The sequence below is a fragment of the Ixodes scapularis genome, unplaced genomic scaffold (genome assembly GCF_016920785.2).
Source record: "Ixodes scapularis isolate PalLabHiFi unplaced genomic scaffold, ASM1692078v2 PGA_scaffold5__190_contigs__length_132052651, whole genome shotgun sequence".
Taxonomy (NCBI): domain Eukaryota; kingdom Metazoa; phylum Arthropoda; class Arachnida; order Ixodida; family Ixodidae; genus Ixodes; species Ixodes scapularis.
In genome coordinates this window covers 9,553,495-9,569,473 of record NW_024609880.1, presented here as the reverse complement: position 1 = coordinate 9,569,473, position 15,979 = coordinate 9,553,495, and the positions used below count along the sequence as shown (strand labels likewise).

The 15,979-nt window shown below is 45.9% G+C and overlaps 1 protein-coding gene across 1 annotated transcript in view; it reads right to left on the bottom strand.

The window, feature by feature from the left end:
- The window catches only part of LOC121838040 (retinol dehydrogenase 11-like), a 40,944-nt gene continuing 24,965 nt past the window's right edge, over positions 1 to 15,979 (bottom strand). Inside the window, exons 4-6 of the mRNA XM_042294020.1 lie at positions 15,572 to 15,766; positions 8,569 to 8,678; positions 1 to 216 (exon numbers count right to left, since the gene is read on the bottom strand). Coding sequence (XP_042149954.1) covers positions 1 to 216; positions 8,569 to 8,678; positions 15,572 to 15,766 — 521 coding nt within the window. The remainder of the gene's footprint in view (positions 217 to 8,568; positions 8,679 to 15,571; positions 15,767 to 15,979) is intronic.

Sequence of the window (15,979 nt, the reverse complement as noted above, 5' to 3'; positions counted from 1 at the left end):
TCATGACGTGGGTGACTGTAACTGCTTCTCCACTTGGGCTGGATCCAGCTGCACCAGTTTCAAAGAGGCCTCGAAGACTTCCTGCGCCCTCTTGCGTCCAAGGGCGTTCCAGCCCATCAAGTCCTTTCGGCAGTCTACAAAGTACTTGCCGGTCTCGTTGACCAGCGAGGGCTCTACAGCCGCGTAGATGGACGTCTGGGCTCCTTCGTGAGGTGTCTGCGAAGATGTCCGAAAACAAAACAAATATTTATACTATATAGCATCTGCAAACTCAAGTTGCATCTTTTTCTGTGTCAGCATGTCATTAGTTGGTTGATTGAGCACATTTTCAATAACAGGTTAGGCACAACGACGCTGCCTCGAACACGGCTGCAATTGGTGTGTCCTATTGCGCCCATGCACAAAACATATGGTTCCCAAGTGACAAGCAAATTACGTCACAACAGCCGAAGATGTGCAGTGTCGGATGTTGCGATCCTGGTAGAAGTTTTGACAAAGAGCACGAGCAAACGCGAGTGTCACAGGTGTCACGGCGTCTCAAGTTCTGTCTGCAGAAGCTTCCGCGGACTTCCAAGCTGGATGGCGACTTGAAGTACAACAGGCCTCTGCCAGATGCACCGCCAATGCTGCATGTGACACCGCCAAGATTGCGATTGGCGACAGCGTGACGTCATCAGGCAACACTCGAGTCTTTTTTTTTTTAACCCGGTAAATGTGGTAGAGACACCTGTGGCAGACGCCTCCAGGCACCGTTTTACAACGACAACGGGTGGTTCTCATTTGAACCCGTTCGCATTTCTACCTTCTCGTTTTTACCTTCTCATTTCAACCAAGCGCAAAACAACATTCGCGTTTCTCCCTTTCTCATTTAAACCGTCCTCAAAACAAACTTTCGGGTTTTGACCCTTCTCAAAACGACTTTTCTCATTTTAACCTTTCTCATTTCAAATTTTCTCAAAACATACTTTCTGGTTTTGACCATTGTCAGAAAGACTTTTCTCATTTTAACCTCTCTCATTTCGAACCCAAATTAATCCAACATTATGATCTCGCAATCTTTCTGCGGTATTTATGGCGAATTCGAGTTATTAATTGCCTTCGAGCCCTTGCCTGTGGCACGGGCGACCAAAAACGCGCCAGCGGCGCATCACGTGACCCTCTCCACCCGAATGCAAAGCAAATTGAACTGACGTTTTTACTTGACTGGGACGCAAGTGAGCTCCGTTAGCTTCTTCTTCGATCATTCTATGGTACCATGAGCGCGCTGCATACGCCAACAACATAAATTACGACTCTTTGAGATGTGTGTAAACAGAAGCGGCTTCACAAAGCTTTTCAAAATATTGGCATTACCACAGTCCGTACAGCTGACAGAATATTAAAATATAAAATCAATGAAAGGGCAGATGCATAAATCAGTGTGATGCTACCCGCACGCAAGTCAAATTTCAATAAACTTTGTTTGGATTTTCGATTAACTGTTGCCAAGGAGGCTTGCCAGCGTCGCTTTCCATATTCTGTTTACTGTTAGTACAGAGTTTTAGTAGATCGTTCCCATGACTCCGATAACGATACCCGATACTCCGCCACCGCCTCCCTTGCGCATGCATAGTATCGTTATCGGGGGTATCGGAACGATCTATTGAAACTCTTTAGTACCTTTTTTGACTCCTCGGTCTTCTCATTGCACCCACCCTCCTTGAAATTGTATTGCGTGTTCAAGTTTCAAACTGCATCACTATGCATACTTTTTTTTTTCAGCGGTGTAATAACTTGTTATTACAGATTTGTAAAATAAAGTAATATATGATGCAACCCGTGTCTCAGAGCAAACATACCTTGCTCAGGCTGGATAAATTCCTTAAAAAATGTTGACTTTCTTTGAAACATAAATTATCTTTCTCTTCGTTGTTTTTGCTATCTTGTCTCAGAGCACAAAAAGGTGCCTGTCTCGATAGCTTCGTTTGCCACTCGAACCCGCTATTTGCCGCCTCAGCGAGCATTGTTTCGTTTGGTTCCCTATCCCGATTTTGATGTGACGATACCGGATACAGTCTGGCAGACAAGCTGCCCGACCTCTTGGAGCTCGAGAAAGCTTCTGCTGGTAAATTGCCGGTACACGCCTGAGAAGCGCAACCCGAAAAGTTTGCACCCGCCAGCCTTTGACCACGCGAACGCCCTTGCCGAAGGTATGGGAAAACTTTTTTTCAGGGAAAATGACCTCCCGAATTGGCCATTACAAGCCATAACACACGACTAGCACAATGATCCATTTGCTCCACACGACGACATCTTAACGACATACAGCGACAGAAGAGAAATGAAGTACCGAATCTGCGCTAGCACTTTTGAAACCACGTCACCATGTGACCACGTTGCTACGTCAACAGACTCGGGGTGGCACGCAGGCATAAAGAAAATTGTTTTATGTGCTATGCAAGAGATAGTGCCGCTTCGCTCCATCTTCAACCTTCATCCTCAACTGTTTTTCCTTCTTTCTATACCTCACTACGGTGTTCAAATGACAACGGGTTCAAATGAGAAAGGGTCGAAACGCGAAAGGTTAAAACGCGAAGGGCGTTTTGCGAATGGGTTCAGACGAGAAGGGTTCAAATGAGAATGGGTTCAAATGAAACGGGTATGAATAAGAAAGTGTCGAAAAGCGAAAGGTTAAAACGCGAAGGGCGTTTTGCGAATGGGTTCAGACGAGAAGGGTTCAAATGAGAATGGGTTCAAATGAAACGGGTATGAATAAGAAAGTGTCGAAAAGCGAAAGGTTAAAACGCGAAGGGCGTTTTGCGAATGGGTTCAGACGAGAAGGGTTCAAATGAGAATGGGTTCAAATGAAACGGGTATGAATAAGAAAGTGTCGAAAAGCGAAAGGTTAAAACGCGAAGGGCGTTTTGCGAATGGGTTCAGACGAGAAGGGTTCAAATGAGAATGGGTTCAAATGAAACGGGTATGAATAAGAAAGTGTCGAAAAGCGAAAGGTTAAAACGCGAAGGGCGTTTTGCGAATGGGTTCAGACGAGAAGGGTTCAAATGAGAATGGGTTCAAATGAAACGGGTATGAATAAGAAAGTGTCGAAAAGCGAAAGGTTAAAACGCGAAGGGCGTTTTGCGAATGGGTTCAGACGAGAAGGGTTCAAATGAGAATGGGTTCAAATGAAACGGGTATGAATAAGAAAGTGTCGAAAAGCGAAAGGTTAAAACGCGAAGGGCGTTTTGCGAATGGGTTCAGACGAGAAGGGTTCAAATGAGAATGGGTTCAAATGAAACGGGTATGAATAAGAAAGTGTCGAAAAGCGAAAGGTTAAAACGCGAAGGGCGTTTTGCGAATGGGTTCAGACGAGAAGGGTTCAAATGAGAATGGGTTCAAATGAAACGGGTATGAATAAGAAAGTGTCGAAAAGCGAAAGGTTAAAACGCGAAGGGCGTTTTGCGAATGGGTTCAGACGAGAAGGGTTCAAATGAGAATGGGTTCAAATGAAACGGGTATGAATAAGAAAGTGTCGAAAAGCGAAAGGTTAAAACGCGAAGGGCGTTTTGCGAATGGGTTCAGACGAGAAGGGTTCAAATGAGAATGGGTTCAAATGAAACGGGTATGAATAAGAAAGTGTCGAAAAGCGAAAGGTTAAAACGCGAAGGGCGTTTTGCGAATGGGTTCAGACGAGAAGGGTTCAAATGAGAATGGGTTCAAATGAAACGGGTATGAATAAGAAAGTGTCGAAAAGCGAAAGGTTAAAACGCGAAGGGCGTTTTGCGAATGGGTTCAGACGAGAAGGGTTCAAATGAGAATGGGTTCAAATGAAACGGGTATGAATAAGAAAGTGTCGAAAAGCGAAAGGTTAAAACGCGAAGGGCGTTTTGCGAATGGGTTCAGACGAGAAGGGTTCAAATGAGAATGGGTTCAAATGAAACGGGTATGAATAAGAAAGTGTCGAAAAGCGAAAGGTTAAAACGCGAAGGGCGTTTTGCGAATGGGTTCAGACGAGAAGGGTTCAAATGAGAATGGGTTCAAATGAAACGGGTATGAATAAGAAAGTGTCGAAAAGCGAAAGGTTAAAACGCGAAGGGCGTTTTGCGAATGGGTTCAGACGAGAAGGGTTCAAATGAGAATGGGTTCAAATGAAACGGGTATGAATAAGAAAGTGTCGAAAAGCGAAAGGTTAAAACGCGAAGGGCGTTTTGCGAATGGGTTCAGACGAGAAGGGTTCAAATGAGAATGGGTTCAAATGAAACGGGTATGAATAAGAAAGTGTCGAAAAGCGAAAGGTTAAAACGCGAAGGGCGTTTTGCGAATGGGTTCAGACGAGAAGGGTTCAAATGAGAATGGGTTCAAATGAAACGGGTATGAATAAGAAAGTGTCGAAAAGCGAAAGGTTAAAACGCGAAGGGCGTTTTGCGAATGGGTTCAGACGAGAAGGGTTCAAATGAGAATGGGTTCAAATGAAACGGGTATGAATAAGAAAGTGTCGAAAAGCGAAAGGTTAAAACGCGAAGGGCGTTTTGCGAATGGGTTCAGACGAGAAGGGTTCAAATGAGAATGGGTTCAAATGAAACGGGTATGAATAAGAAAGTGTCGAAAAGCGAAAGGTTAAAACGCGAAGGGCGTTTTGCGAATGGGTTCAGACGAGAAGGGTTCAAATGAGAATGGGTTCAAATGAAACGGGTATGAATAAGAAAGTGTCGAAAAGCGAAAGGTTAAAACGCGAAGGGCGTTTTGCGAATGGGTTCAGACGAGAAGGGTTCAAATGAGAATGGGTTCAAATGAAACGGGTATGAATAAGAAAGTGTCGAAAAGCGAAAGGTTAAAACGCGAAGGGCGTTTTGCGAATGGGTTCAGACGAGAAGGGTTCAAATGAGAATGGGTTCAAATGAAACGGGTATGAATAAGAAAGTGTCGAAAAGCGAAAGGTTAAAACGCGAAGGGCGTTTTGCGAATGGGTTCAGACGAGAAGGGTTCAAATGAGAATGGGTTCAAATGAAACGGGTATGAATAAGAAAGTGTCGAAAAGCGAAAGGTTAAAACGCGAAGGGCGTTTTGCGAATGGGTTCAGACGAGAAGGGTTCAAATGAGAATGGGTTCAAATGAAACGGGTATGAATAAGAAAGTGTCGAAAAGCGAAAGGTTAAAACGCGAAGGGCGTTTTGCGAATGGGTTCAGACGAGAAGGGTTCAAATGAGAATGGGTTCAAATGAAACGGGTATGAATAAGAAAGTGTCGAAAAGCGAAAGGTTAAAACGCGAAGGGCGTTTTGCGAATGGGTTCAGACGAGAAGGGTTCAAATGAGAATGGGTTCAAATGAAACGGGTATGAATAAGAAAGTGTCGAAAAGCGAAAGGTTAAAACGCGAAGGGCGTTTTGCGAATGGGTTCAGACGAGAAGGGTTCAAATGAGAATGGGTTCAAATGAAACGGGTATGAATAAGAAAGTGTCGAAAAGCGAAAGGTTAAAACGCGAAGGGCGTTTTGCGAATGGGTTCAGACGAGAAGGGTTCAAATGAGAATGGGTTCAAATGAAACGGGTATGAATAAGAAAGTGTCGAAAAGCGAAAGGTTAAAACGCGAAGGGCGTTTTGCGAATGGGTTCAGACGAGAAGGGTTCAAATGAGAATGGGTTCAAATGAAACGGGTATGAATAAGAAAGTGTCGAAAAGCGAAAGGTTAAAACGCGAAGGGCGTTTTGCGAATGGGTTCAGACGAGAAGGGTTCAAATGAGAATGGGTTCAAATGAAACGGGTATGAATAAGAAAGTGTCGAAAAGCGAAAGGTTAAAACGCGAAGGGCGTTTTGCGAATGGGTTCAGACGAGAAGGGTTCAAATGAGAATGGGTTCAAATGAAACGGGTATGAATAAGAAAGTGTCGAAAAGCGAAAGGTTAAAACGCGAAGGGCGTTTTGCGAATGGGTTCAAACGAGAAGGGTTCAAATAAGAATGGGTTGTTTCGAGATACACCCTTTACAACAGTCACTCTTGCGAGTTGGCGTCTGCGACCGAGGAACTCATTTCTGTTACTCTACCTTAATCTACGGGGTTTACAGCATTTTTAAGACGAGCAATCGTATGCACGCACTCCCTATTTGCAATAAAGGGGCGATTACAGAGGACTTTCGAGCAAATGTAGTGAACCACAAATTGATCACTATATAAAATCTTAAGATGTTGCGCCGTGTTTCGAAAATTTTTGTGCCCTGTCTAAAGTCGTATCGTGGCTATTCAGCCGAGCATTTCAAGTGCCGTCCGACGGAGCTCCTGCGTGCATTTAAGGCAGTGTGGAAGATACATGTCCTGTCCTGGGAGGCAGAGCCTGGCGCCTCCTTAGAGAGTACTGTACTTGTATCGCACTCATTCGGTGCTTCTCGATAATTCAAGCACTCGCATTAAAAAAAAAGTATTTATCGGCACTTCTCTGATTTAGAGCTAAGGCCTCGAGCTCAAGACGCTTTGTAAAATTTGGTTTATACACTTCCGGCTGAGTACAACCGAGTTCTTTTAATCTCGACGAGAGAACACCCTAGTGGCTCTAGGACAGCATTTCACTAGAGCGGAGGTTTTCTTTTAGATCAAACGCACATATTTTTTTATAAAAGACGGTCGTTTAAAATATTGTAGAAAGTTTTCGGGCCAATAAAGGAAGAACGTTGAGCGAAAACAATAGAACATATACGAAACTTGAAAGTGTTTCTCGGCCACCCGATAAATGGAGCAAGCAGTCGCAAATGTGTGAACCAGTTTCTATTCTAATGTTTGCTTTACCAGGCACGCGCCGCTACTCTGTTCCACCATAATGAAAAAAAGGCGCCAGAAAAACGGGTTGCGTTCTTTTACTTTGTCTGCAACGAAAACATACGTTCAATTTGCTTTTGCCATCAAGGTGCACGTTTTTTGGTATAAAATTGCCTTAATCAAGATTTTCCAAGTTAGTGCTTCAAATTCTTAAGAGTAATTCTTTCAGGACTGAGGGCTCCTCTATTTGAGCGTAATAGGCTTAGCCGGTACGCTATTGTAGTGATTTATTATTTTTTTTCCTACTGTACTTCTGAGCGTTAGCTCTCAAATATTACGGAATATGAATTGATACGTTACATAAGTAGATATCACTACTTTCGTTTTGTTAGGCCATTCGTAAAAATCATAAAAAAAAAAATTGGATATCGCGTTTTCGAACAAGCGCATGTTGCGCTGTCGTAATTGCTGAAGAGCTTTGAAACCACCCTACTGATAGTTGGGCGCGCTCATTAAATTTAGAAACGGGCTATTTCTGAACAGGTTCGTAATATTCGTTTCGAGAACGAGTACTAGTGCAGTCGCGAGGCACTTTAGTGCTCATTATGAACCCACTCGAACGGCACTTGAACCCTTGGCGTGAGCGGCGCAAGACGTCTCTATACAACCATTTTTCGTTGTATCCTTCCAAATGATAACGGCACTTCTAACTGCAGCTCAGCCAGAGAATGGGTTTCAATGCTGAACATTCGAGCAACACAACTACCGTTAAGCAGCGTTGCAGCGTTATGGTGTGAAACTGTGACTGACATTAGAACTCGTGAAGCACACAAGAAAAGTCCCACCAAAGCGCATTACTTCGGCCAAGGAACTACCAAGTTAACCGCACATCCGAAAGCAATTCGCCAACCACCTGTGGGCGAGTCCTCTTGTGCAATCCTACTCGCATTGTTGACATATTACTTGAGCTAGTGCTGAGCGGCAGCTTCACTAAATGGAAGACGAAAACTACTTCGGTTCAAGGCGTTATTTATCAATTATTGAACGGCGTCGGATTTCCTCAAAGTTATTTGCCTGCTTGACTGTTGCGTTCCTAGCTGCTCGCGCTGTCAGGTCCCGCTGTGTTCGAAGGAAACCACATGGATCAGTGGTTGCGTTTTAATCAGAATTCACCAAGGTGTGCCGGCTAATAATAAACATTCGTTGAATATCCCGGAGATGGCACATCTTGTTAATTGTCTAGCACCCTGAAAACTGAAGATCGGAATCTCTTTTGTACATAATTGAGTTTAATATGAGGAGAAACAGAAGATCAGTACCTCATTAGTATTTTCTTTTGATACTTCACTTCTGAAACTTGATAAACATGTTCCGCCTATAACGATCTTGGCAGGTGTGACCAAGGCACTTCCGCAATTTTCGTTTCGCAACAGTGTATCATAATGAACACACTTTACATCTTACATGTCAACTCAGTAAAGGCAGTGTCCAGAAGGCGAGGTTCTGATGACGAACTCGTCAAGGGCTTAGGAGGAAGCAAATGCAAAAAGGTTTCCCACATAAAAAAATTGCATCGTCAGCCGGCAGAGGACGCAATGTGTGACAGACTGTCGTTCGAAAATCAACCGATGCCTTCGCGTATCAACGGCTGTCATAAACGAGGCTTCGAGAAGTCATAAGAAAGCAGTCGCGGCAATTTATGTCTGCATAGCGTTTTGTAGATGTAGTTTTTTGTTGTTGTTGTTGTTGTTGTTGTTGTATTTGGCCTCGTACGTGTTATACTCCCGCTGAATAAATTTCGATTGCTCGACTGTACCTTTGGAAAAAAGGTACCACTTACCTTTCCGAAATAGTTGAAGATGAAGGTGAAAAAGAGAGATACAGAAAACGAGGCGCCTTGAGCGATGCTTGTCTTCACGGGACCTGGGTGAACGGCGTTGACGGTGACACCTGTAATGCACAAAAATTCTAGTTACAACGAAGAAAAAATTGGCCTGGAAAAGGTAGCCCAGCACGCCCATATTTCAAACTACGACTGTGTCAGGCTAGAGGCTGGTTTAAGAGATATTGGCACGCGCGCCCCCGAGCAAGGGCGTCCGTGGCCCGAACGGTTATCGTGCTTGGATTTCACGGAAAGGGGCACGATTCGGTACCTGGCAGTGGAGGTCCCACCTTTCTGTTCGTTCTGTAAATGTTGCTTTCTAGTAAATTCGAGAACCCGGTTCTTTATTCCAGGTTACAACGCTCTACTCCCCGAACCTTCTATGTCGATCGTTCCAGAAGCACTCGCGTGTACAAAAAGGGGGCCGTCGCCCCAGCGCTCGATCCTGCTGTCTTGCCGACATCGACGCCAGCGACGCTATATGTGGGCACGGGAAACCGGGAAGGGCCCGGTTTCCCGTGCCTCTCTCAGCTTTCCTCTATAGGAGCTGCGCAACAATTTCAGTGCTTTGCTTAAATAATTTGGGAGTTGGTGTCTCGACCTTTTTGAAGTAAAGAACAAAAAACGGCTTTTGCCTGCATGTTCTGGTTTTTATTTCAAAAAATGGACAAAGAATGACGTTTTCGGCACCTCTCAACTCATTCACTATCTTCCGAGTCACGTGCGCTGTGACGTGAAGGGTGGCGTGCGGTGTTCCGGTGAAGCTCTCTCTCTCCAGAACCACCAGTGAGCAGCGAGAACCACCCGCTCGCGACCACGTGACCACGTTTTTGGGCAGCGCGATCAACATGGCGGAAGGAGGAAACTCTCGTCCGGGTCCGGCCATCCCCGTCCGGCTCTGCCCCCGTCCCTTTCCGGCTTGTGCCGGCTGGTCGCGGTAGCAGATAGAGCTGGCGGTTTTGTTGACCTCGCATAGATGGCGCCACTAAAACTCCGTATGATAAAAGTTGGGTCGATGATACCAGGGTTTTGAAGCATTTATATTTATGCTGGAACGACAAGATTTATAGAAAAGTTACCTTTTATCGAGCAAGTATTTGCACAACTTGCCATCTTTTTACGAGTTCCCCATTGACGTGACGTTGCGTGGTTCTCATGGCCACTACTCGCGGCTGCAGCTCGGGAAATATTTTAATTTTTTCCTCGCTCTTATGCGGTAGAATCGCAACATTTCGGAGGAAGGAGATGAGTTTTTTGCCTTTTATAACAAGATAAGCAATGCGAAAAGTAGAAGATGCAAATTCTTTCAACGTTAAAATCGTTTCACAGCTCCTTTAATCTTCTTCCCTGGGTGAGCCGTGTAAATAGTGGAACTACGCTACGCGTGTTGCTTAACACAGCCTCGTCATTGAATATAGTATCGTGCCTAAACGGAGTCAAGAACACTTTTGTGAATCCGTTAAAGCGGAAAAGTTTCAGACCCATAATTAAAGCCAGTGTCAGTCACGTCCAGAGAACTAGTTCGCCGCGCAAAGCGCATACGGTCGAGTGCCATGACAACGAGACACTTATTGTTTTTATTTGTTCCTTTTTTCCTTTCCGTCCGGCCGGCGGAAAGGCTAGTGCCATTGGCTACTGTGGCGCGCGTCAAGAGGACTTTCTCTATTCCATGGCGTCGCAGCGTTCCCTGTGCTTTGTGCCTTCACTTAAAGGCTGTGTTTAGACGCGGGATGCTTTCGGGGAGGAATGTTGGTGGCATCAGCGATCGGCGGAACCCGTGGGACTCCCTTCCAGACTCCAGCACTCACACGAACGGCGGGAACCCGACAGGAATTTCAGTGTTTTAAGGCGCATGTAGGGGTTGCCCTCTCGATAACAGGGCTAGGCGCGCTGACGAGAGCATGAAAATGGAGGCGTATACCTGAAACGTCGATACGCGAATATGGCAGCAGCGCTGTTAAATAAAAAAAGCAACAAAGTTCCTGCTAAAAAAAAAATTAAAACTATAATGTTTAATTGAGTACAAGGAATCCAAAACCAGTTGTATGAGGAGCGCCTTGAGGGCGTCATTGAATAATATCGAGGACTCCTTCGGGTGCCTAGGAGGAAATGCGCAATAGCGCAAACCACGACACGTTAGGCGATCCCGATGCCAGCGCCGGTATTCCGCAGAGCAAAATCTGCAAAGTTGCAAGACACATACGTTTATGCAGCCCGAGGTAAAGTTTCCCCCATCCCCCTGGAATGTCTACGTCAGCGCGGCTCGCTCAAAGGCGTGACGTCGTTACCACGTGATGCTCATCCAGGAGAGCAAAATGGAGAAATTTCTGCCTCGTGTGAATTCCCCTTACACCTTGGAGTAGAGGTATATTTCGCTGTATCAAGTGGTTGCAGTGCGTGACGAAGCGAAAATCTATATTAATAATTTTCAGTATCACTGCATCCATACATTATTCAAAGCTACCCGGTCGCGCCGAAAGACCTGCCCCCACCGATCTAGCGCTGAAATAACGACAAGTATAGTGTACGTCGGTTTAAGAGACTAGTAAACGCCTACCCGGCTACGTCGGAGCCTGGAATAGGCGTTTCGTCTACCTAGTTAGTTTCTACCTCGTTACTACAGGCCGCACGCTCGCCAAATCAAAGGAAACCAACAAGAGTTAGACGCCCACTCTGCTAACTGTGGGTATGAAATTACCCAATACGGCCTACAGTAAATGAAGAAACGAAACTAATACAGATAACTAATCAAAATTAGCCTACCACTGTAGAATTTCGCTGCTAATGGCGGGCATATTTCGAAATAGTGTCTTAATCTCTTGTGTAACATTGTACGCTACAATGAATGCAACGGAAACGCTGAACCAATGATGGAATTTTTTATCATAAATAGTTACAACATTCGCTCTCCTTTCCGGGCTTTCCTATGCGTTTACGCACTGGCAGAAGAGGCATATGTCCTCCAGTTTGGTTGCAGTAACATGGCAGTACCAGAACTCGGTAACACATTAGTGCTGGTGGAGGTCCAGCGTTTTAATTTCAACGCACCGGAATTTTATTCGCCTTCGGATGCAACAACATTAAAGACAGAATACATTTTTCTTTTTTTTTAACGTGAATCGTTTTTAAGCAAGTTGTTCCGGATTTTGTGAAGCCATGGCCTGTGACGTCACAGGACTTCAACATCAATTCAATGTCCAAGCTTTATTTCTGCGGGACAAATGACGTCACATGATTTCGTGTCATCTGACGTATACACAGATTCAGGGAAATCTGAAGGGGAACGTCAATGCGGTGGAGTGGGGTGGAGACACCTGGAGGCACAGCTCGAGGAGAAATGCTTGGAGGTTACTAGCGCTAAACTAGTCACGTTTCACGTAACAACACATTTGCAAAGCAATATTCCTTAGAATATATATATATATATTTTTTTTATATTAAAAACGTGTTTTTGATTTTTCAATAAACATAGGCTGGGCAGGCACATTCACGTTTTCGCCGACGGCCTGTTTTTGGAGCGTAAATTCTAAGTTCCCATCCACGCTGCTTCAAGGCAGAATTGGATTACTGCACCTCTTTAGTAAATCGTTCCTGAAACTGCGTTACACCACAAAACAAACAAAAACGAAAGCAAAAAGATAGTTAGTGCGCGATCCTCCGATCTAGCGCACAAAAGTTCCAAATGCAAAATGCATTACCGATGACACGCAAATCAGGGCAGCATCACACAGTGACGTAACGTGACGTCACACCACCAGGTTACATTATGGCTTCAAATGGTGGTGTCACGTAACGCCACGTGATATTATGGCACCACGCGACATGACCACGTGATGTGACGTCACGTTTCGGCACGTCCGTGACACTCAGCGTTACTAGATGTGTAACTCGGTTTTAGCATGACGTCACGAAACACCACAACGTCGCAACGTGGGCCATGTTATACCGCGATGTCACCACGGCGTGTCACCATGACGTCACGTGACCTCGTGTGACCTGGCGCACGTTATGTAGTACCATGATCACCCCACCCGTTGGTGTGCCAACCACGTGACCACATCACCCATAGTCGGCCAACCACGTGGCCATGTAATTCATACTGCGCTCAATTTAGCGGGACATTAGGCAGTTTTAGAATAGCGCACCCTGAAGCTTTATGTACGCAAAGAATAGCGCCGTCGCCATTGCGCATGCGTCGAACGCTAACCACGTTTTGTCTATTTGCGTCCGCTATTTTAGCGTACGCTTTTTTTTTTCGGAAATTACGTGCGTACGCAAAGAGTCTTTGCGCTCTTCCAGGGAGGATTCGTGATTAAAAGTTGGCTAAAGCCAAAGTGAGCCCAGTTAAGAAATGGCATCTACCATCACCGCGACTGCGGCCGCTTTCGCGGCGTCATGAGCGCGACTTTGGTGGCATCCTCGCAACTGTGATTTTTAAATACAGGGCGACATGGCACTCGGTTTGGAAGACCCAGTAAGGTGGGCAACGATCACAGACAGCTTGATGCTTGCGACGCGCGAACATTACTCGGCGAAGGGATGGTGTGAGAAGGTCGGTAGACGAAACCATTGTATTTGAAAATGCTTTCAACAAAGGAGATCTCTGTGTAGAAGTTAGTTGAGAGTGGCTGTGTGGGTATATATGGGATGATAGAGAAATAAACCAGTTAGCTGAGTTTGAGACTTTTCCTTTTTTGTGTGTTCCTTCAACTAAAAGGTTTAGCTTTTCTGTACCACAGTCTCAAGTGTTGAACGATAGGATTAGCTACCACCAGCTCGCCTGCGTACTTACAGTCTTTATATGAGACCTCTCTTGCCGAGGCGACGTAAGTGGACATGACCGGTCGACCGCACGCGTCGCATCAGCGATGTTTAAACGAATCTTAAATGTTACTCTGGACCAAAACACCTGTTTTGTTTGTTTTTTCTGACGTTGCAGCCTTTCGTGCATGAAATAGAAATTGTGACTGTATCTTGGTGGCGTTGCAAGCGCGAGATGCTTGGGCTTTTGCCTTGGGACGGAGAAACGCTATTCTAAAACTATTTCGCGTAGCGTGCGCTAAAGTGGCCTATATTGTTCTAAAACTGCCTTATTAGACTGTTAAATATAACTGACGGCTACATTTCCGACCAAACGGCTACAGAAATTGCAACGTCGCTTCCGTTAAAATTCATTCTGGAGCAAAAAGCTAACTCGGATTTCAGACCGCCGCCAAACAAGCACGTCCCATTCCTTGCACCGTTAACAATGGAGGCTCCAAAGTCCGTAGGTTGTTTCTGCTGTCACGGAATACTCTCCGAACGAAAACGTCACAACTGCGCATGCTTACCGATGGCTTTGTCTTCCGGGCTCCTGATCATTTAGGGGGTGAAGGCGGGCGTTGCAAGACGGCAGAAACGATCTACGGAAACTCCGTAATAGTAAGAAGTTTTAGCGAGTCGTTTTGGAGCACACAGTCCCAAAATCATGCAAGGTGCAGCTGGTCCGTTCCGAGAACCGTACGTGAAATTCATCATGTTTTAACTAAACTTAAAAGTGGCACAACTGTGAAAACAATGATGATGATTCCGCTTGACCGGCAGCGCCATCTTCTTGTAAACATGCGAAACATTCTGCAACGTACAAATCCGTGGCGGCTCGTGTTTCCGGCGTACGACCAATGTAAACAAGTCGGCCGACGTAACATTCACCGGTCGGAATTTCAAGATGTGCGAAGCTAGATAGAGTAAAAAGTGTATAAACGACCGCAATGGTAGGCGGTGTATCTTCGTCATGTTCAACCAGAACGATCGTTCAAATGTTGTGTCATCGAACAAAATCATTTCGTCTGCTCGCAGTCGCGACGCTGCAGCCAGTCTCCCGCAGGCAGCAAAAATTTACTAGAATGCGCAGTTTAGGCATTCACGATCGCTTACCATTGTGAGCAATCCTCAGATTGATTGTGTTCAACCTCTCAAATGAAGCAGAGTAACAAGATGGCAAATCGCCCGCCGCTGTCCTAAGCCTAACTCTCGACTGGGGCGGCAGGTAAACCGCCCGCCACCTTTTTCTGCCCGAGTACTGTCTCCGTTACGGTGACGACCCCAGCAGCCGGAGTGGGAGAAACGAACGAGAAGAGCCTCCCAAAGTCCCCAACGACTCGCGCGCGCATGCGCAGTGGCGTCGTTTCCACACGAACAGTTCGTGTGGAAACGATTCGCTAAAACTCCCTATTACTGCTGGGTCAAGCCCATTCACGGCGAAAGGAGAAAATGGGGTCTGAACGGCGGCCCCTCGGCAGGGTGCAATCGTGGCGATCGTTTGCTCGCTTTTCTGGCAAACGCCGTGAGATGGCGTATCGTTTCTATTGGCATCTTACTGGGTATCAGGGACACCCCGGGAGCCGCTCGAGGAACCCTCAAGGTAAGCTATAGAAGGGGAGGTGAGGCCATTCCTTGCTTCTTCCAGCGGCCGAGAGCAGTCCCACGTACGATTCATGCCTTCTGTTTCTCATTGTACTATTGGTATGCTGGCCGCAGTTACAAAAGGAAATTCGAATTAATCCTTTAAAAATTGGGATCTATGGGTTCTAAACAAAATGTAGCAGACAAAAAAAAATAAGAGATCGTGTTTTTATTTACGGCTGAACAATACCTCTACAGTGTGGAAAATATGCTCAGTCTGCCCATTTTTGTTGAACTTTTTTTCCTTTTGTGTAGCCGAGGAGGGCCACGTCATGAATGGTCATGAGTGGTCCTAAATCGCGGGACTGCGCTGACCCGCGCGGTAGTCACGCTTCCTTTCTACAGCCCACCAGAGAATCATGCTTATTGGCGCACACGTTTTCAAAGCCGCGTCTGCGCGAAAACTCCTAAATCGACAGTGCCCCTGCCGGCAGATGCGCCAAGGCCGAGCAAACTTTAGCCGCTGTAGCTGGCCTTGCTTAGACAACTGTCTTATTCCACCGGGGGCCTGTCTTACCGTGAGGCTTGAGCTTGGCGGCGAGGGCTCTGCTGAAGACAAGCATGGCCATCTTGGAGTTGCTGTACACGAGGACCGGATGGGTCCAGGAGTGGTTGCCCGTGGCTTTGTCGTGCAGATCCGCCGTGCTTCCGATGTGGTGAAGAATAGACGACAGGTTGATGACGCGACTCGGGGCACTCTTTTTCAGCAGCTCTGCATCGGAAGAAGGGACCGGTTGGAGAGCCGCCAAACGACCGAGACCTTTCTTTCATAGCACCGCCTTCATTAACCGAAGCAGAATGTAACGTCTCCTAAAACAATCTAATACGAAGAAATTCGAGACACATTAATGTTCGCCGAACGTAGAGTCGGCACTAATAAATGTTAGCAGAAAGGCTCGACTGCAAGGTCGGTGCCCAACTGGTC